This window comes from Octopus sinensis, linkage group LG28 (genome assembly GCF_006345805.1).
Source record: "Octopus sinensis linkage group LG28, ASM634580v1, whole genome shotgun sequence".
NCBI classification, from domain to species: domain Eukaryota; kingdom Metazoa; phylum Mollusca; class Cephalopoda; order Octopoda; family Octopodidae; genus Octopus; species Octopus sinensis.
This window is the reverse complement of record NC_043024.1, coordinates 687,036-709,747: the sequence shown is the minus strand read 5'-3', so window position 1 is coordinate 709,747 and position 22,712 is coordinate 687,036. Positions and strand designations below refer to the sequence as shown.

At 38.8% G+C, this 22,712-nt stretch overlaps 2 protein-coding genes across 2 annotated transcripts in view; both read right to left on the bottom strand.

Moving 5' to 3' along the window:
• The window catches only part of LOC115225911 (protein O-mannosyl-transferase TMTC3), a 355,782-nt gene that overhangs the window by 43,248 nt on the left and 289,822 nt on the right, over window positions 1-22,712 (bottom strand). The gene's annotated exons all lie outside the window — the stretch shown is intronic.
• LOC118768356 (citrate synthase, mitochondrial-like) overlaps window positions 1-22,712 on the bottom strand; it is an 81,936-nt gene that overhangs the window by 26,052 nt on the left and 33,172 nt on the right. The window contains exons 2-5 of the mRNA XM_036514672.1: window positions 9,947-10,003; window positions 7,580-7,687; window positions 5,381-5,599; window positions 908-1,078 (exon numbers count right to left, since the gene is read on the bottom strand). Coding sequence (XP_036370565.1) covers window positions 908-1,078; window positions 5,381-5,599; window positions 7,580-7,687; window positions 9,947-10,003 — 555 coding nt within the window. The remainder of the gene's footprint in view (window positions 1-907; window positions 1,079-5,380; window positions 5,600-7,579; window positions 7,688-9,946; window positions 10,004-22,712) is intronic.

The following is a 22,712-nucleotide window of genomic DNA, read 5'->3' as shown; positions in this document are numbered from 1 at the left end:
ATACACACACACACACATATATATATGTATATATATAAATATATATATATATATATATATATATATATATACATACATATTTATACGTATAGAGAGAGAAAGGGAGGGAGAGAGAGAAAGATGGGCTTCTTTCAGTTTCCATTTACCAAATTCAGTCACAAGGCTTTGGTTGGCCTCGAAGCTATTGTTAGAAGACACTAGCCACAAGGTACCACATAGCTTGACTGAACCTAGAACTATGTGGTTGTGAAGCAAGCTTATTACCACAGAGCAACCCATCTGTACCTTGTATGATGAATTTCATGGTTGAAAAATTGTAAACAAAAATACCAAAAAAAACACCTGAAGACAGAACTATCTATAAGAAGACATTTGTAAACAATGAACTTTGACACCATCAGTATTCTGAGTGACTGATACATTTTTAGCTGACTGAATTTTAACATACAGTTCACCATTTCCTGCTTTACAAGGAATTCAACTGAACAAGGAGGCGAAAATACCAGGTAAACGAGAAATACTGCCAAAGTAAATAAACAATGGTAGATTGCTAAACATTTTTTAAAAATCCTTTTTAAGCAATCATGAAAGTCTCGTAGAATAGCAGCCAACCCCACCTCAATCTTGATTTTTTTTTAATCTATTTATTATCTTTTTTTAAGGAAAGGGTACATTGGCTTTTGTAATCCTGGCTATAATGTCTTGGAGGAAAAAAAGGAAAGACAGACTAGAAAGTGTTGGAATGCTTTTGATCAAGGGTTTGATGATGATGATGGAGGAGGAAGGAAGAAGGAAGAAGGAAAAGGGGAAAAAGGAAGAAAGAATGAAGAGGTAGAAAAAAGAAAAACAAGAAGATGGAAGCAGCTGCTGTAGAGTTTTGAACAAAAGATATAAAAGTTAATTTTACCTGCCAATAGGTAGTCTTGTGGACTCCATCAGAATAAGCTTTTGCAAATTTGCTTTCACTGTTCAGTGCTGTAATGGCAGCGCTAAACTGAGACATGGGATGAAGGTTACTGGGGAAGTTGTTTAGCATGGTTATTACATGGTTGGGTAGTGCTGCTCTGTCGTTCCATTCCTGAAAGGTAGATTAGCAGTAATTAGCATTAAATAGGGGGAAAATTTTTTAATAAAAAATCAAATATTTAAGGGAGGGGGTCAGTGGATTAAGCCTATCCCTACAGGGAGGAAAAGGCAAAGTCCAGCTTGGTGGGATGCAAACACAGGTGGAAGAAATACTGCAAGGTATTTTGTCGAGCACTTCAATCCTGCCAATACATTGCTGCTACTGCTGCTGCTACTACTACTACTACTACTACTAATAATAATGGTTTTGAATTTTGACACAAGGCCAGCAATTTAGGGGTAGGGGGTAAATTAATTACATCAACCCCAGTGCTTGACTGGTACTTATTTTATCGACCCTGAAAAGATGAAAAGCAAAGTCGACCTTCGTGGAATTTGAACTCAGAACATAAACACAGACTAAATGTTGCTAAATATTTTGCCCAGTGTGCTAACAATTCTTCCAGTTTAATAATAACTAGGGGGACCCATGAATATTTCAAGATAACTGTACATGATACAACCTCTAGTTAAATTGCATATGTCTGCTACATAAATAAGCACAAATATTTCAAGGAACTGCACTTATGCACATGCATTAAGTGATAGATGATATCAAAGAACTTAGTTAAATTAAAAAGAAAAAAAGGACACTTTTTACTATCCAATCACCACCACCACCTCTCTCTCTGCTTTTCTTTAACCTCACCATCAGAACATCACCCCTCAGCTAAAATTATATTTTTAGCTCTGTAATAAATATTATGTTCCTCCTACCTCACGTCATGGACACTTCTTTCTCCCTCTTCGCCTAATCCTCTTTTTCTCCTTTTTCTTTCTGTTCTCTTCCTCTTCAACTAATCACGTGAAAGTGTTACAACTGCATTCCCTTTACCTCATGACATGGACGGTTCTCTCTCTCCCTTTCTTTCTCCCTCTTTTTCTTTAATCACATGACAGCATTACCGACGGGCTAAGTATCGCAGTAACAAGCAGAATTATTACAAGATAACAATAGCAATCCTTTCTACTATAGACACAAGGCCTGAAATTTTGAGAGAGGGGACTAATCTTTTATGCTGACCTCAGTGGAATTTTAACACAGACCATACGGATGGACAAAATGCCACTAAGCATTTCACCCAGTCTGCTAACGATTCTGCCAACTCACCACCTTAATAATGTTGATTGACTTTCCCATTGAAGACAATGTATGAGTGTTCCATTTTTGCCAAACAACCTGCACAAATGATTTGTTTACAGTGATCAAATGTTCACTCACTCCATCAAATTGACATTGCCTGAACAAGTGTAGGGTGTGCTATGCACCAGGTGTCAAAGTGATTGCAGAGCGATGTGAGATGAAGTGCCTTGCTTAAGAGCACAACACACCACCCAATCTCACATGTTACAGGCACAGGGCCTAAAATTGGGGAGAGGGAGACAGTTGATCACATGGACCCCAGTGCTTGACCAGTACATATTTCTATTGACCTTCCAAAAGGATTCATCAAGGCAAAGTCAACACTGGTGGAATTTGAACTCAGAATGTTAAGACGGACAAAATACTGCTAAGCATTTTGTCCAGTATGCTAATGATTCTGCCAGCTCACCACCTTAATAATAATCCTTTCTACTAAAGGCACAAGGCCTGAAATTTTGGGGGAAGGGACTAGCCGATCACATCAAACCCATTGTTTCATTGATACTTAATTTATCAACACCCGCAAGGTCATACGTGGTTTACCTTGATATGAGATCACCATGTTGCACCCATATGGTTGTAATGCATATGCCTGGTGTACACTTATCAGATGGGTACTCATGATCAGTATACTGGGCTTCATATATTTGTACCCCAGAGCTCTCTTGCATAATAATAATGGCTTTGAAATCAGGATAGGGGACAAGTCAATTACATCAACCCCAGTGCACAACTACTACTTATTTTATTGACCCAAAAGGATGAGAGGGAAATCAGAACTTAGCTGAATTTGAACTGAGAATATAAAGACAGATGAAATGCTGCTTCATGTGCTAATGTTTCTACCAGCTTGCCATAATAATAATAATAATCTTTTATCTATATATATATATATATATATATATATATAAAAAGCTGAAGTTGGCTGTGTGTGTGTGGCAGGTTTGGTAGCCTTCAACTAACACTATCTACTCCAAGGCTTTGCAGCGCAAGTTAACCAAAAGTATGATAAAAGAAGGCTCACTATTCATTCCATAGAAGAAATAATTCAAATCTGACCATGTTAAGACCAAAAATTATTAACATCAAAAAGGTGCTTTTTTCTATGAAAATCCCTATTTTTTAACGATTTTTTTGACTGCTGTGTCGCCATTTTTCGGTGTATTTCAATGAGAAAAATGTTCACTTAAAGAGAATAACAAGCTACATAATGCAAAATTTTTACTTTTCAAAAATTCCGATTCTAAAGGGTCGAAAAGAAAACAAACCTGAGCAACGCTGGGCTATACTGCTAGTTTGATAACAATTTGGTGTGTATCTTATAAGAGGTGCTGGTGTATTTAGATGTAAAAGTTTATACACAAGGAACAGTGAAACACACAAAAGGCTTCACAATCTCACTTCTACACAGCTATATTGCCTGGCAGGAGTTACATAATGTATGTTGTAACATATTCCTTTTGGACATTTTCCCCACATGGCTGTGCAAAGCATTAAAACCTGTCCGTTTTTAATAAATGCACACTGGTATATAATATCTCTCCTGGCACTTCTTATCATCAGTTGTGAAGAAAGTGCAAATCAAGCTCACATTTTTTGCTCTGTAGATGAGTTCTTCTGCATTGCTTAGATTCCTGTGTTTGTCTTTTATAGAAAGTTGCTCATGGAACCTTGCCATTTCTGTAAAGGAGTATACTTTTAGAGCAGTTCTAGAGGAAACAGTCATGTTATTGCTGCTTGTGGTGGTGGGGTTGGCAGTAGAACAACAATGTTGTGATGAAACAAGTGATAGAAGCACCAGTTGCAAAGGCAATATTTTTTATTGTTGATTGGCAATCTTGGGAAATCCCTGCAATTGTAACAGTTGCTGTTATTGTTGTTGCTCTATTTATTGTCAAACCTGTTTCTGACCTTCAAGATACTTCCGCTCTATCTCCTTGATATCTCCCAACATCAGCAAATTCTATTAGTAACAGCTTATTTCTTATATTCTATTTTGCCATTACCCCACACCTACATTATGTGGTTAGGAAGCAAACTTCTAACTACGAAGCCATGGCCATGCTGTATTTCCTCATATTACCCATGGTGACAAAACTACACTTCCAAAGTTACTTATGTAACAATTTATCACTTGTTGTACCATACTCGATGCATTATAATAGTTTTGCGTATTTCCACCATCCCCATCACTGGCTAAAATTAACCCTTTAGCATTTAAACCGGCCGTATCCAGCCCAAATATTCTGCTTTATCTTCAAACCATCCAGATCTGGTCTCTCACACTTACCCTACAATATTATTCTAAAATCAAACAATCATATCAGTGAAATCGCAAAGCCATAAGATAATTCATGACTAATTCACATCAATGTGAACAAATAAGTATTACATTTGACAGAGTAATCTGTGTGCTAAGAGCTTAAAATGGCCATATCCAGCCCAAATATTCTACCCGTTTCATATTCAAACTGACCAAATCAGATCTGGCTTCCCACACCTTACAATGTTATTCTAAAAATAACAACATAATTGAAATTTCAAAGCCACAAGATAATACATAATTCAAACCAATGCAAATAAATAAGCATTAGACTCGTTAGAGTAATCTCTACGTCAAAGGGTTAAATCCTGATACAAAAAGCTTATCTAAAGGCCATCAATTACTTGATAGTCCACAAATATATTTTTTATTTAAATGTCTTTTACTTTGTAGATATAGCTACAGTATCTCCCTCCACCCCCACATCATACAAGTACAGTATCTGCCCTACCCCCAATATCACCCTATTACATCAGACTCTCTAGCTATTACTACAGTATCTCCCTGCAATGTCACCCCACCACACCTGACTTTTTAGATATGAGAGTATCTACATTCCCCACATCGTCACACTTTCCCTGATCATCTCGATACGACAGTATCTACGCCTCACTGTGAAAAGCACCTGATTTAAGACTCACCCAGCTATCCTTAACACCTGACCTACAAACTTCTGTAGTAGCTATCCCCACCCCCACCTCACAATACATCATCTGGAAATCTCTGAGGATACTATCTGACTGAGCACCCGACGTTTTAGAAACTTTTGGAGAGAGACAGAACCTTACCTTCGAAATAGCATCAACCTGCTCCTGGGTTGGTACATCACCTGTGACCAGGAGCCAAAACAGACCCTCTGGGAGAGGTTCTTCTCCACCGCCATGAGCTTTTGGTAGGATTTCCTGACATTCCGGAATGCTGTAATTTCGGAAACGGATCCCTTCATCTGCATCTAGGACAGAGGTCTCCGTTACAAGGCCTTTGATGCCACGCATACCACCAAACACCTGCAGAAAGAACAAAATCAAATGTAGGGGTCAACAACACACAAAACACCATGAACACCTGGAGCTAACAACACATGGAATACATGTACGATTAACAATATAAACTGGTGTCCATACTGGTGCCAGAGAGAAGACTGCTCTGGTTTGGTCATAAGATCTGAGTAAGGTAAAAGTAAAGATTACCTTCTTGAGTCATGCTGACTCATAAGGGCCAGTTTCCTGGTTTCCATGACATATACATTCTCCCACCTGGACGGGGCACCGGTTCATCACAGGATTAGTCATTTTTGCCAACTGAATGAACTGGAGCAATGTGAAATGAAGTGTTTTGCTCAAAAACAATGCATCACCTGGTCCAGGAATTGAAACCACAATCTTATGATCATGAGTCCAACACCCTAACCACTGAGCCACACACCTCCACATATGATGTAAATGGATGTAGACAGCTCCATAAAGAAGTGCTGATCACTCAAGGTGGATGAAACTTGTGGAAGGGGGAAACCCGGGAGGACATAGGACAAAGTACTGAAGGACAACCTCAGGACACTGAGCCTCACGGAGGAGATGACAAAGGACCAAGATACCTGACACCTTGCTGTGCTCAAGGAGACACGTCCTTCACAGCAGAATTGTTAATGCCACAGCCCCTGCTCAAGAGAATTGACCTGAAAGAGCCTCGCAGCACATGCTGGTGACACATAAAAGCAACTGGGCTGGCACCACATAAAAAGCTTTCGTGCCAGTGCCACCTAAAAAGCACTCAGCAGTCTGTGGAGTGGGTGGCTTTAGGAAGAGCATCCAACCGTAGAAAGCAAGCAAAATCAGACTGGAACCTGGTGCAGCTCTGTTCTTGCCAGCACTTGTCAAGCCGTCCAACCCATGCCAGCATGGAAAAGAGACATCAAATGAGAACAATGATTGGCACATGTAGGATAAACAACATATATAAGGTACACATAAAGTTAAAAGATACTGGATACATGTTGGATTAACATATCCATGGAAAATGTAAAATTAACAAAACACGGGGTACAATAATAACATCTTATAGTATATGTAGGTTCAACAATGTATTCTGAGTACAAGCAAGCAGGATCAATAACACATCTTGGGTGCATGTAGAGTCAACAACATATACAGGGTACATGCAGTCTTCAGTAGCTAAGGCCGATCCAAACGTTGAGGCCTACAACAACAAGGAATGACACACTGTATAGTGTATGCCTAGATGCACCATGATTGGAAAAACAAAAATGATCACAGTAAGTTGCCATCAACTCTTTTTTTCATATCAACCCACCTGATATTACCATCAGGTCTATGATACAAATTTCCTGTGTTAAGGTGATGTAAACCTTCCATGAACATTTCAGGTTAATGAATATTGCAAACACCAGCTTAATACTTCAGTACTCAACCCTTTAGCATTTAAACTGGCCATATCTGGCTAAAATATTCCACAAGTTTTACATTCAAACTGGCCAGATCCAGCCTTTCCAATCTACCTTACAATGCCATTCTAAAAATAAAACAATCACATCGTTGAAATCTTGAAGCTATGAGAATGCATGATTATTTCAAAATAATGTGAATAAATAAGCATTACAATTGACAGAGTATGCTGAATGCTAAAGGGTTAAACCAGCCACATCCAGCCCAAATATTCTGTTTTATGGTGAAACTGATCAGATATGGCCTCTCACACCTAACCTACAATGTCATTCTAAAACAATCACATCATCAAATTCTCAAAGCTACAAGACAATACATGATTAATTCAAAACAAATAAATACCACATTTCACAGAATAATCTGAATGCTAAAAGGTTAATAATGACAAAGTCTATTTTACTAAATACATTATTTTAAAAATTAATCGAAACAAAGTGTGTTTCAACAGAAAAATGGTAACAAAAGGCCTAAATGACAAAGAAGACTGGATTAGAGCTAATCTTGGGCTTAACAGCAACAACATACCTGGTCAACTGTAACTTCACCAATCTTTGTATTGCCATGTTGTTTACGGAACTCGATGACTTCTTTTTGTTTTTCAGGAATTTTCTTTTCTAAAACATCTTTTAAATTCTGAAACCAAACAAATGAATAAAAATTAATAATAATAATGTTTTAGATTTCGAAGGAAACATAAGCAATTTCACTAAAGGCACCTACACTGGGGTTGCTCGTGCCGGCGTCATGCAAGGGGTCGCTCGTGCCGGCATCATGCAAGGGGTTGCTCGTGCCGGCGTCATGCAAGGGGTCGCTCGTGCCAGCGTCATGCAAGGGGTTGCTCGTGCCAGCGTCATGCAAGGGGTTGCTCGTGCCGGCATCATGCAAGGGGTTGCTCTTGCTGGCATCATGCAAGGGGTTGTTCGTGCCAGCGTCATGCAAGAGGTTGCTCTTGCCGGCATCATGCAAGGGGTTACTTGTGCCGGAGTCATGCAAGGGGTTACTCGTGCCGGAGTCATGCAAGGGGTTGCTCGTGCCAGCGTCATGCAAGGGGTTGCTCTTGCTGGCATCATGCAAGGGGTTGCTCATGCCGGAGTCATGCAAGGGGTTGTTCGTGCCAGCGTCATGTAAGAGGTTGCTCTTGCTGGCATCATGCAAGGGGTTACTCGTGCCGGAGTCATGCAAGGGGTTGTTCGTGCCAGCGTCATGCAAGGGGTTGCTCTTGCTGGCATCATGCAAGGGGTTGCTCATGCCGGAGTCATGCAAGGGGTTGTTCGTGCCAGCGTCATGTAAGAGGTTGCTCTTGCTGGCATCATGCAAGGGGTTGCTCATGTCGGCGTCACACAAGGGGTTGCTTGTGTCGGCGTCACGCAATGGGTTGCTCGTGCCAGCGTCACGCAAGGGGTTGCTCATGTTAGTGTCATGCAAGGGGTTGTTCGTGCCAGCGTCATGTAAGAGGTTGCTCTTGCTGGCATCATGCAAGGGGTTGCTCATGTCGGCGTCACGCAAGGGGTTGCTCGTGCCAGCGTCACGCAAGGGGTTGCTCATGTTAGTGTCATGCAAGGGGTTGTTCGTGCCAGCGTCATGTAAGAGGTTGCTCTTGCTGGCATCATGCAAGGGGTTGCTCATGTCGGCGTCACGCAAGGGGTTGCTCGTGCCAGCGTCACGCAAGGGGTTGCTCATGTTAGTGTCATGCAAGGGGTTGTTCGTGCCAGCGTCATGTAAGAGGTTGCTCTTGCTGGCATCATGCAAGGGGTTGCTCATGTCGGCGTCACGCAAGGGGTTGCTCGTGCCAGCGTCACGCAAGGGGTTGCTCATGTTAGTGTCATGCAAGGGGTTGTTCGTGCTGGCGTCATGCAAAATGCACCGATGCCAGTAACATGTAAAAGACACCCAGTGCACTCTGTAAAATGGCTGGCATTAGGAAGGGCTTTCAGCTGTAGAAATCATTCCAAAACAGACAAATGCAGCACTGCAGCTTACCACCTCCAGTTAAACCATCCAACGCATGCCAGCATGGAAAGCAGATGTTAAATGATGATAATAATGAAAGAGCTTCTTGAACAGGAAAGATAACTGAGCTGAGAGAGCTTCTCAAACTAAACAGGGGACGAATTATGAAGCTAAAAGGTACCTACTGAACCAGTAAGAATGTTAATAATAGAGCAATCAACAAGGATGCTGCTAAATGATGCAAAATTATCTCACCAACCAAAAAAAGATGTTGCTAACAGAGCTAAAAGAACCAGTATTTTATCACACAACTTGTGAGAAATAGCAATAAAGTCTCCCTCGTGTAACACTATAATTTTAAAATAGGAAGGACACATTCTACACTGTAGTTTTTGATTATTTTGTATCAGAAAGTGAAAAGATGAAATGGTTACAGCTAGAAGCCCTTTAATGAGGAATCTGCTGTATGAGGGCCATCCTGAAGGCTAACACCACCACCTTGTCTCTGGTTGGTCATTTGTCAACAGAGGTGAAAGACAAATTGGACTTAGCATCTCAGTCACTCACAAACAAACTCTAGGGGTACGTTAGTGAGTGAAGTAGATGACTGTAGGGAGCAACAACAAATGAGTGAGTACACACAACTATGTCTGAGAGAGAGACCGAATGTACATAGCTGTGTGTGGGGGGAGGGGTGAAATATTACAAGTGAGCAAGAGCATGTGGTTTGAGGAAGTGTGTGCATGCAAAGTGTGAGGGAGTGCATCTGGTAAGTATGTGTGGTGTATGAGCGAGAGTGCATAGTGAGAGTGTGTGCATGTGGTGTGAGAGGGCACATGTGCACAAGAGGGTGCATGTAAGAGTGTGCAAATGGGAGTGCATGAGTGTGTGTGAATAAGTTATACCAAAACAGAAATCAGAGACTCATAAAAAGCTACTCACAGTACTTGGTGCTGTAGTAAAAGTTCTTATCTTACATTGCTTCAAGTGTTGTATATTCTGGAAGAGAGAAAGTATTTTATTTTAGAAATAATAATTATACAATGTACAGATAACAATTATAAAAATCCTCCTCAATACTGGAAGTAGTGGAAAACCAATAAAGATGATTAAAGCTGAACAAATTCAGCAACACTACTATATTATAGTTTTTTTGTTTTGAATCCTTAAAAATAATTGACATAAAATGACAGGCTTCATTCAGTTTCCATCTAGCAGATCCACTCACAAGGCTTTGGTCGGCCTTAGGCTATAGTAGAAGACACTAGCCCAAGGTGCCATGCAGTGGGACTGAACTCAAAAGTATGCGGTGGGAAGCAAACACAGTCACACCAATGGCTGTCGCTATTAGCAGATAATTATTTTAATTAAACACTGGCTCAATGGCAGATACCAAAACTTTACTTTTATTCTAGAGCAAACCACCTGTCTGGTGACAGGGTTGAAGTATTTAATGGGTGAGACAAGGCAGGACAATGGTTGAGAGAATAGCACACATTGTTTACATCACTGTATCTAGAAACACAGTGAGGGCATGTGGCTTGGTGGTGGTTATGGCTAATTGGCTAACAATCATAAGTTCAATTCTTGGCAATGCACTGTGTCCTTGAGCAACACACTTTATTTCGTGTTGCTCCAGTTGACTCAGCTGGCAAAAATGAGTAATATCCATATTTCAAAGGGCCAGCCTTGTTACATTTCTGTGTCATGCTGAATCTCCCTGAGGTCTACATTAAGGGTACACATGTCTGTGAGGTGGTGGTTCAGTCAGTCGGATCAACTGGAACACTCATCATAACTGACACAGTGCCACAACAAAAAATATAGAAATACAGTAATATTTGCCAGCATTATTGATTGCAAATATACACTTCATAGGGAGCTCTCCCAGACCCTATCCTGCAGCAAATTCAGCATATAAACAAAACATTCTATGTATGTGTGATCAGTAATGCTTACATTACAAGAACTATTTTTAATTTATAATTTAATTAATTTATTACACCAAGTGTAATAACTCATGCTTTAATCTATGTATTAACTCACTTTGCAGTTACAACATGCTTTTATTTCTATTAATATAAAAAACCAATGAAGAATTTATTAAAATGACAGTCAATCCTTAACCTTTTAATGCCATATCCAGCCTAAATATTCTACATGTTTTACATTCCAACTGGCCATATCCAGCCTATCACACCTAGCCTACATTGACATTCTAAAAATAAACAATCACATCATTGAAACCCTCAAAGCTATAAGGCAGTGGTTCTTGACTGGGGTCCACACCACAAAATAGTCAACTGGGGATCCACAATAATATTTCAAGGGTGCCTGAAAAAAGTTTGCTTTAGATGTATTGGTATGTATTGCAAGAAACAACGAGCTTTCTTGAACATTTTATTAATTCAACTTACACAAGTTAATGTGTGAAAAACAAAATAGGAATTTTGAAAGAAGTTTCTATAAAATTAGTTTTTAAATTTCATTTTTGTATTTGGTTTGCAAAATTTTTTATGTGAATTCATGTGTTGAAGCATATTTTGTGTCTGGAGAGAGTCGTCCTCTTTTAGTGCCTTTCACAAGTTCAATTTCCACAAATTTACTTATTTATTTAGTTTTTAAATATTGAATGGTTATGGTGGTCCACCAGAATAAAAGAGTAATCAAAAGGAATCCATAAAAATGGTTGAGAATTGCTTCTATAAAGTAATGCCTGGTTAATTCAAAACAATTTGAGTAAAAAAGGAATTGCATTTGACAGAGTAATCTGGATGATGAAGGCTAAACCCTTTAGCATTCAAAATACTGTCAAATGTCATGCTTTTATATCCACATTACTTTGAATTACTCAAGGATTATCTTACAGCTTTCAAATCTCAATAACAAGACTATTTTTAGAATTACATTTTCGGGTAGGTGTGAGAGGCCAGATCTGACCACTTTGAACATAAAAGAAGAATAGGTCAGATATGGCTAGTTTAAATGCTAAAGAGTTAAACGAGTGTGCAAAGCAGCAAGCTGGGAGAACCGTTAGCATGCTGGGCAAAGTGTTTAACGGCATTTCAACCATTTTTAGATTGAGTTCAAATTCCACAGAGGTCAACTTTGTCTTTTGTCCTTTTGGGGGTCAATAAAATAAGCACCAGTTGAGCGCTGGGGTTGATGTAGTCAACTGCCCCCTTCAAAATTTCAGGCATTGTGCCTATAGTAGAAAGGACTATTAAAATTATTGTCATCAGCAAGCTGGGCAAAATGCTTACCAGCATTTCTTGCATCTTTACATTCTGAGTTCAAATTCTGCTAAGGTCAATTTGCCTTTCATCTTTTTGGGGTCACTAAAATAAGGACCAGCTGAACACTGGAAGAAATGTAATTGCCTCATCACCCATTCCCCACTGAAAAGACCAGCCTTGTGCCAATATTTGAAATAAGAAGTTAATATTGTAGATCGATGGTGGGGGATAGGTCAGGCAGATTGGGATCAAAACAGTTGACCCTTCAGTATTCAGATTTCTTTGTCCAGTTTATTGCCTACTAGCTTAAAAGCTGCCAGACAGGGCAGCTTTTAAGCTAGCTCCTATGAAAGGCTCTTCATTGGGCCTTGGGCCCAACAATGACATTTCATGAATTGATTTCATATTGAATTTTATTAAACTTGACTAATATTTTTCAAGCAAGGAACAATTTTCATCAAAACAATAATTTGTCAACCTGGAACTTACTGCAAAGCTGCATGATAAACAACATTTTTTGCCTTCTCATTTCGGGGTCAGTACAATTTGTTTTTCTAACCTCTCTCTCTCTCTTTCTGTTGATTGTTTACAACCATCACCATCACCAATACATGCCACTATTGCCTCCACAACTGCCATACACACACCGTTCAGATTTCTGATGCTACCACCACCAATACCTTTGACTTTGCTGCCTTCCCCTCCATCACCATCATCACTGTCTTTCACATCGCTTACTACCACTATCACCCTGACTGCCTCAGCTACCATCACCACCATTGTTTATTTTTAGAATGACATTGTAGGGTAGGTGTGAGAGATCAGATCTGACCAGTATGAACATAAAGCAAGCAGGATATGTGAACTGGATTTGGCCAGTTTAAATGCTACACGGTTAAACTACTACTACTAGGTAATGGAAAAGATAGTCTTTATGTGGTTGATTTGCTAGAAACTACAGCAAATCTCTCTCAAACTACATCTTAGCTTCTGTTTTTTTTTTGGGGGGGGGGGGGTTGTAGCCATATTAGATAATGTAATCTTAAAGGTACTTTGAGTAGAAGATACAGTTTCAATATCCTTGATCATTACAGATATTGCTTATCAGGGTTGACCTATGGTTAAACAAAAAGAACTTGTTCAACACAGACTTGGTGGTGGTGGTGATGGCAGCAGCAATGCACTTACTTTACCATCTCCACCACCGCTTCTACAATATTTCAATTTATACCTAATTTTGTAATTTATGCAAATATTTCGGTATTTGTGCTTATGTATCGCATAATAAACAATAGTATGTGTGTGTGTATATATATATCTGTCCTTCATATGTATGTGTTCCTTGTATGTATATGCGTATTCTCTGTTTGTTAACATAAGTGTGATAGTAAGACAGTAGTGTGTATATGACCTAAATAGGTGTGATTGTAAACAATGCTTCGATAGTTCTGAGTGTTTAATAGTAAAACAATGAGTAGATATATGTATCCTGTATGGCCATGTCTATAAACAATAGGTTTTCTGTAGGTGTGTGTGTGTGTGTTTGTTAGATGGAAGGATCGTTTCACATTTGTCATTAGGGTAGCCGAATAACACAAATAACTCTGTGTAGGTTCGTTTATTTCAGTGTATGTATTTATCCACCTTTTTTATTTAAACTTCAAATATTTTACACGTGGTGTGTTTATATATAAAACACACACATCGTTGTTTAACATCTACTTTTCATGCTGGCAAGCCAGATGGCTGCACCAGGCTCCAATCTGATCTGGCAAAGTTTCTACAGCTGGATGCCCTTCCTAACGCCAACCACTCTCAGAGTGTAGTGGGTGCTTTTTACATGCCACTGGCACAGGAACCAGTCAGGTGGTACTGGCATCATCATTACGTAGTAGTAGTCTAACCGTGTAGCATTTAAGCTGGCCAAATCCAGTTCACATATCCTACTTGCTTTATGTTCATACTGGTCAGATCTGATCTCTCACACCTACCCTACAATGTCATTCTAAAAATAAACAATCATTTCATCAAACTCTAAAAGCTAAAAGATAATGCAAGATTAATTCAAAACTCTGCAAAACAAATAAGCATTACAGTTGACAGAGTTATCTGAATGCTAGCTGATGGGTTAACCCCCATTCCCCATGGCCCAGGTCAGTCTTCCTCCAGCTAATCAATCATCTAAGGCAAGGGTTCCCACCTATTTTTCATCTATGGACCCCTTTGATTAGTATTTTATTCTGGTGGACCCCCATAGCCATTTGATGTTTAAAACTTAGCTTTATAGAAACTTCTCTCAAAATTCCTATTTAATTTTTCACGCATTAACTGGTCGTCGGTTGAACTATGTAAAATGTTAGAGAAAGAAACCTAGATGTTTCTTGCAACACATACATCTACAGCAAAATTGTTTTCAGGGTCCCTTAAAATACTATTGTGGATCCCTCATTTACTATTTTGCTGTGTGGATCCTCAAAAATCTTATATGGACCCTCAGGGACCATAGGGATCCTAGCTGAGAACCACTGATCTAAGATGTTCCTGCCCCTAACATGACCATTCCATCTCTTCAGACTAAGTTCACCTTGGATAACATTATCCAAAATGTCTTTATTATTATTTTTTTTAGTGGTAAAGCATAATTTTTTCAGAGACTTTTCTAACAGTTTGGATTTGACAAACTGGTTCTGGCTGTCTGAGTTCAAATCAGGCCAAGGTCAAAGAATTAAGTATTATTCAAGAACTGGAATCAACTGCATTACATGTAGTTTCAGGTTCAGTTCCACTGCATGGTACCTTGAGTAAATAGCTTCTACAAGGTGCATTCCAGAAGTTTTTTTAGGAAAGGCATTAATTTCAAAGAAGTAGAAAACTTTAATCTCTTTCAAAGTAGAATCTTCTGACTTCAATGCACTTCTTGTAGTGCTCCAGCCACTTCATGAAGATTCCGTCAACTAATGCTGAATGTGTGAGCAAGTGAGTGTGTGTGTGTGTGTGTGACTCTACCACAACACTGAATTGGCAACCTTATTTGTTTATATTGCTGTAACTTAGCAGTTCAGCAATAGAAACCGACAGAATAAGTGTTCATTGGAGCATGAAAAAGAGAAGAAAAGAGTAAAGAAATAAATAAAATAGATCTTTGAGTCCTGCTCATAGAGTTCCTCACTAGAAACAGAGACACAGTCGAGGGAGGAATCAGCAACCTGTTCTCATAAAAAAAACTCCCAAAAATCAGCCTCCAAAGAAATCATTCAAGGACAGAACAGTGTTCATTGGAGCATGAAAGAGAGAAGAAAAGAGTAAAGAAATAAATAAAATAGACAGGATTTTGTGGCTTGGCTCTAATGTGTTTGGCTTGTTAGTCTGAAAGGATTCAGTGACATGCATAAATGTATAATAAATATTTAGTGTGAAGTGGCAAGATGACTCAAGTAGAACATTGCTGATTGCATTAATGTGTTTATAGTGTGTAACTGGTGCTCATATGTGTGTGTGTGTATATATATTATCAGTAGAATCTCTCAACAGATCTGTTCAAACAAGCTGCCTTGACAAGGAGACAACAAGTGTACTGTTTGTCATCATCATTTCAAGTCCACTCTCCATGCTGGCGCTGATAAGCCGGAGAGCTGCACCAGGTTCCAGTCTGACTTAGCTTGGTTTTGACAACTGGATGTCCTTCCCAACGCCAACCACCCCAGAAGTGTAATGGGTGCTTCTAAGTGCCATGGGTGCCATTGACATGGCACCAGCAACGACCATAACTATGATTCACAGGTGTCATTTACATGGTGCTATCAATGACCAGGACTAGAATATCACACCTGCCATTTACACGACACCAGCAACAATGATTACCGTAAAAATCCATTTAATTTATTCACTTTTTTTGCGCAAAAGTAAAAATAAACTTTAGGGGCTGCGTAAATTACACGAGTAGATCGTTTCCAGAATTTGTTTTGAAATTTTTTTTGTTGAAAAAAGACATGCAAAACGTAAACATTTGTACCACAAGTTGACTCATTTAATGTCAGAATAGGTTTTCACAGAAAAAAATAATGCCTTCAATACACATAAAGAAGTGGACTTATTTATGCTGGACAGTATAATGCTTACTTTTTCTGTTTAAATTTACTAAAATCACTAAATGGTTAACTAGTTTTTGAAGTCTAACATTCATGCTAGTTAACTTGGTCCAGGCTATATTTTACATTGCTTGGAGTCTCTACTTATTGCAATGGAGCACATATTTAATTTCTCCTTCGCAGTAAACAATTCATAAGTTCTGCCCATACTAGCAATAACGGAAATGACAAATTTTAAAGTTTGCTTCACATTTTATAAGTGTGAAAGGGATTAAAATTTCAACACTCCATATCAAAGGTTCCCACAAGAATAGATGGAAAAGAATTCTGTTTATATAATCAGTTTGATCAGTCACCTTCTGTCGGTTGAGTAAAGTGTCATCCAAGCTGATGTTTATTGGTAATTAAACTTAATTTGTAACACCTGTGCGTATTTATTAGCTTTGCTTTGGTTGGTAATTCTCATCAACAACTTTTCCTGTGATTGTGATTTAAGAAGACACAGCAGTAAGCTAAAGATCAGACATAATCTCTTGTGGGCAAGAAATGTAAAATAAAGTTTATTATAAACAACATAAGCACTTTTTAATTTAATAGCTTTCAATGTGATACCTGTTAAACAGAAATTATTTTTATTTAATGAAAATTAAATAAAATCTAATCAGAAGTAAGTAAAATTATGCTAAATACAACTAAATTGGAAACCTTTTCCCCCTGGCTATATTGGCAATTCTCAAAATTTTTAAAGGTGAATTTTACATAAGTAGAAGCATTTTTTTAAAAAAATTTTATCCTGAAAATCACCTGCGTAAATCACATGGGTTTTTATGGTTATCTTTTTTGATCTAATCCAGCAGAGATATCTCCCTCATTCGACAACAAATTCCCCCACCTCTGTTTTAAAAGTGACTTAAATTAAAACTTATCAAAATTACATTATCTTCCTTTTATCTTTTACTTCACTTCTTTCAGTCATTAGACTGTGGCCATGCTGGGGCACTGCCTTGAAGACGCTTTAGTCTAATGAATTGACCCCAATAATTAATTTCTAACTTTTTAAAGCCTGGTATTGCGAGATACCAGATCTGGCTGGTTTGAACATAAAACAAGTAAAATAATTGGGCTAAGTATGGCTGGTTTAGCCCTTTAGCATTTAAACTGACCCCATCCAGCCAAAATGTCTCACCTGTTTTATGCTCAAACTCGCTTCCCACACCTACCCAATAATGCCATTGAAAAAAAGAAAAAAGACAATCACGTCATCAAAATCTCAAAGCAATGAGTTAATGCATCGTAAATTCAAACATGAATAAATAAGTATTACATTTAACAGAATAGTAACCTGAATGCTAAAGGGTCAAAATGAATACCAAGAGAAAAATCTTAGATTCTACAAGTGAAGGGAACTTTTATCCAATTTAAAAAAATTTTTTTTGTTCAACTCTTTCTAAAATAATTTTGATTTCATTTAATATCTGGAAAGTGGTGAGGGTTGGCAACAGAAAGGACACCCAGTTGTAGAAAAACCTGCTTCCATATATTTCATCTGACCCATGCAAGCATGGAAAAGTGAACGTTAAACGATGACAATAGGCTTAGTATAGTGGAAGTTGTTTATAGAATACAGATTTGGGTTCTGTGATTTTTGGCAAGTTGCATCATGGGTTCTGTACCAGTTCCATAAACAGAAACTTGGCAACTGTTGCCACGAAGTATTTGGCCCTTTCTCTGTCATTTCAACTAATCTATGTGGTTGTCCAGTTGGTAAATGTGGAGGAGAAATGGGAGAACAACAGCCTAGAGATCAAAGTTTCAATTTGAATTGAAACTAAACAAAAGTCAAATTAAAAAAAAAGTTAACTTAAAGACTTAACTTATGGCCACAGATGTAGCTGTGTAATAAGAAGCTTGCTTCCAAACAATATGCTTCCAGGTTCAACCCCACAGCATGACACCTTTAGCAAATGTCTTCTATAGCCTTGGGCTGACTAAAGCCTTGTGAGTGGATTTGGTGGACAGAAACTGAAAGAAGCCCATCATATAAATATATATAGGTGCAAGTGTGGCAAGCTTGCTTCCCAACCACATGGTTCCGGGTTCAGTCCCACTGGATGGCACCTTGGGCAAGTATCTTCTACTATAGTCTCGGGCCGACCAAAGCCTTGCGAGTGGATATCGTAGGAAACTGAAAGAAGCCCATCGTGTGTGTGTCTGCTTGTTCCCCCACCATCACTAAGTTACGGGGATGAGTCTACATCCCTGGAACTTAGCATTTCAGCAAAAGAGACCGATAGAATAAGTATTAGGCTTACAAAGAATAAGTCCTAGGTCCATTTGTTCGACTAAAGGCGGTGCTCCAGCATGACCACAGTCAAATGACTGAAACAAGTAAAAGAGTGTATGTGCATATATCTTTGTTTCTCCCTTACTACCACTGCTTGCTGACCAGTGTTGGTGTGTTTACGTCCTCATAACAATTCCGCAAAAGAGACTGAGAGTCTAAGTACTAAGCTTGAAAAAAAAAAAATTCCCTGGGTTGATTTCTTCAACTAAAACCCTTTAAGGCAGTGCTCCAGCATGACTACAATCAAATGACTGAAACAAATAAAAGAATAAAATGAAGACAATATTTTAAGAAAACAAAAGCCACAAATAACAAAATGTCCATTCAGTACAAGATATACACGGAAGAGATAAAGAAAGTAATTTTATCAGCTTGATTAAAATAAATTACAAGTGCTTTTATCTATTTTGGAAACACACCCACTCTTCCTCGTGCAAAGATATGCCGAGCAACAGATACAATCGACACAGCTCCATACTGACACAGGTATAATGCAGATAAGTACATAGATGCAATTACATTCACCCATACAGAGCAGTTGCAGACAAACACCGATATGGTGAGTGACAAACTGACATCTCCACACAAAACAAGCCCCTACACATACACACAGAGAACTGCACCTTTACTGAGCTACTGCCCTACAAACACAAGGCATACACATACCAACCACACACATACAGATAAACAAACAACTGTACACAAAACAAGCCCCCACACATACACAGAACCACACCTCTACACTCTCACACCTTTATGAAGCTACCATCCTACAGGCAGAAGACACACATACCAACCACACACAAGCATACATACAAACACAAAGAACCCATTCACACAACCACTCTATAAATACAAGTCACACAGAAAAAGAACCCCTACACAGTCACACATACCAATAGAAAGACACCTGTACACAAAACAAGCCCCTACACACACAAACACATATACTGAGCTACCACTTTACAAACAGAAGACACATGGGAACACACAGAAAGAACCGCTGCACACATTCACATTTATACAGACAGACACAAAACAAGCCACTCTGCAAGTGCAAGGCATGCACACAGAAAAAGAAACAACCCCTACTGACACACAATCACACATTTATCCACATACATATAGACAGACACCTGTACAGAAAATAATCCCCCATGCACACACACACACCGACCCAGATGTCACACCTCTATACAATCTCTCACACACCCACACCACCAATACAGAGCTATCACCCTACAAACATAAGACACATACCAGCCACACAAATACTAAACCATCTAATTGAAAGGCATCAGTGTAAATGTCAGCATATTTGTTGGTCTCCTTACACTCTCTCTCTCTCTCTCTCTCTCTCTCTCCACACACACAGAGGTCAAATCACTCCTGCACACTATCAGTGATTCCATAAAGGTCACCTTAACACACAGAGCAATACCTTGGGAGTGAAATTGCATAAACAACAACTGGGTGAAAGCCCTGTGTGTGTGTAAACACTTTGATTATCTGTACCTGGCATATTCCTCAAGAAGATAGAGGCCTGGGGAAGTATTTCTTTTCATGTGCGTGTGTGTGTGTGTGTGTGTGTGTGTGCAAGACAAGCAGTTGCCCAAAAATGCAAGTCTTGCTTCTCTAAGCTACCAATAGTGGCAACAAGAAAAGCAGAAGCAGGTACAGTTTGCCACTGTGGCAGTAATAATAACAATCATCATCATTATCAATTTAAAACAGAAGTTCTCAACCATTTTTATATATGGACCCCTTTGATTATTATTTTATTTTGGTGGACCCCCATAGCCATTCAATCTTTAAAAACCAGTTTTATAGAATGTTATTTATTAATGTTTTGACACAAACTTGTGTAGGTTAAACTATGAGCAATGTTAGAGAAGGAAACTTAGTCGTTTCTTGCAATAAATACCAATTCATACATCCAAAGCAAAATATTTTCAGGGGCCCTTAAAATTCTATTGTGGATCTCCAAAATCTTATATGGACCCCAGTTGAGAAAAACTGGTCTACACATTCACTTTTCCATGCTTGCATGGATGAAACTGAATTTACCAAGGCACATTTTCTACAAGCGCACTGGAAGCTCTTCCTGTCACCAAACCTAACCTGTTTGCCAAGCATGATTACGATCCAGAAACTAAAGCTCCGTCTATAGCAGTGTTTCTCAAATCAATATTTACCTATGAACTTCTTTGATACCCATTTTACTCATCTGACTGCAGCTACGCTGGAGCACCACCTTTAGTCGAATAAATCGACCCCAAAGACTTATTTTTTGTAAGTCTAGTACTTATTCTATTGGTCTCTTTTGTCAAACTGCTAAGTTACAGGGATGTAAACACACCAGCATCGGTTGTCAAGCGATGATGGTGAAGACAAACACAGACACAGAAATACACACATGACGAGCTTCTTTCAGTTTCTGTCTACCAAATCCACTCAAGATTTTTGGTCAGCCTGGAACCATGTGGTTGGTAAGCAACCACATGGTTCTGGGTTCAGTCCCACTGCATGGCTCCTTAGGCAAATGTCTTCTACAATAGCTTTGAGCCGACTAAAACCCTGTGAGTGGATGTGGTAGATGGAAACTGAAAGAAGTCCATCATACTCACAAAAACGTATACAAATATGCTTATATATATATATATATATATATATGAAAGAAATAACTGAGATTCACTACTTGATATCCTGTTGCTTGTTTTGATATATATATATCTAGCAAAAACTGTCCGATGAACGGCAAGGCGAAACTCAGAGTAACAGGTTTTGTTGAATTTTCTGCTGCTTTAAATAAAGTATATATACATATATATACATAAGTATATATAAAAAAATATATATATATATATATATATATATATATATATATAATAATAGTTATCGCCATACTAATATGGCATTCTTATAAAAATAAGAAAAAAGCTGTCCGCTTATTAGCTCCATGAGGCCATCGCCTTAAGTTAGCTATTTGATACACAAACTGTATCCATATAACCTTCGAACAAGGGAGGTCAGTCGCTCCACACTACTTGACCGGCAGCTACAGACGCGTTTCGGGGTATTGCCCCTTTTCAATGCAGCGTAGCCAGCCAGTAGGTGTCGCTTCCGACAATCTCTGTTCGATGGTTTTATTTACCTAGTTTCAGTGGAATACATCCACTTGTTTTCAATAATAGAAATATTAAAATAACTAAGTCTCTCTAAAAGAGAACAGCGGCAGCGTTCCCGGAAAATAATAGTTATCGCCATACTAATATGGCATTCTTATAAAAATAAGAAAAAAGCTGTCCACTTATTAGCTCCATGAGGCCATCGCCTTAAGTTAGCTATTTGATACACAAACTGTATCCATTTAACCTTCGAACAAGGGAGGTCAGTCGCTCCACACTACTTGACCGGCAGCTACAGACGCGTTTCGGGGTATTGCCCCTTTTCAATGCAGCGTAGCCAGCCAGTAGGTGTCGCTTCCGACAATCTCTGTTCGATGGTTTTATTTACCTAGTTTCAGTGGAATACATCCACTTGTTTTCAATAATAGAAATATTAAAATAACTAAGTCTCTCTAAAAGAGAACAGCGGCAGCGTTCCCGGAAAATAATAGTTATCGCCATACTAATATGGCATTCTTATAAAAATAAGAAAAAAGCTGTCCGCTTATTAGCTCCATGAGGCCATCGCCTTAAGTTAGCTATTTGATACACAAACTGTATCCATATAACCTTCGAACAAGGGAGGTCAGTCGCTCCACACTACTTGACCGGCAGCTACAGACGCGTTTCGGGGTATTGCCCCTTTTCAATGCAGCGTAGCCAGCCAGTAGGTGTCGCTTCCGACAATCTCTGTTCGATGGTTTTATTTACCTAGTTTCAGTGGAATACATCCACTTGTTTTCAATAATAGAAATATTAAAATAACTAAGTCTCTCTAAAAGAGAACAGCGGCAGCGTTCCCGGAAAATAATAGTTATCGCCATACTAATATGGCATTCTTATAAAAATAAGAAAAAAGCTGTCCGCTTATTA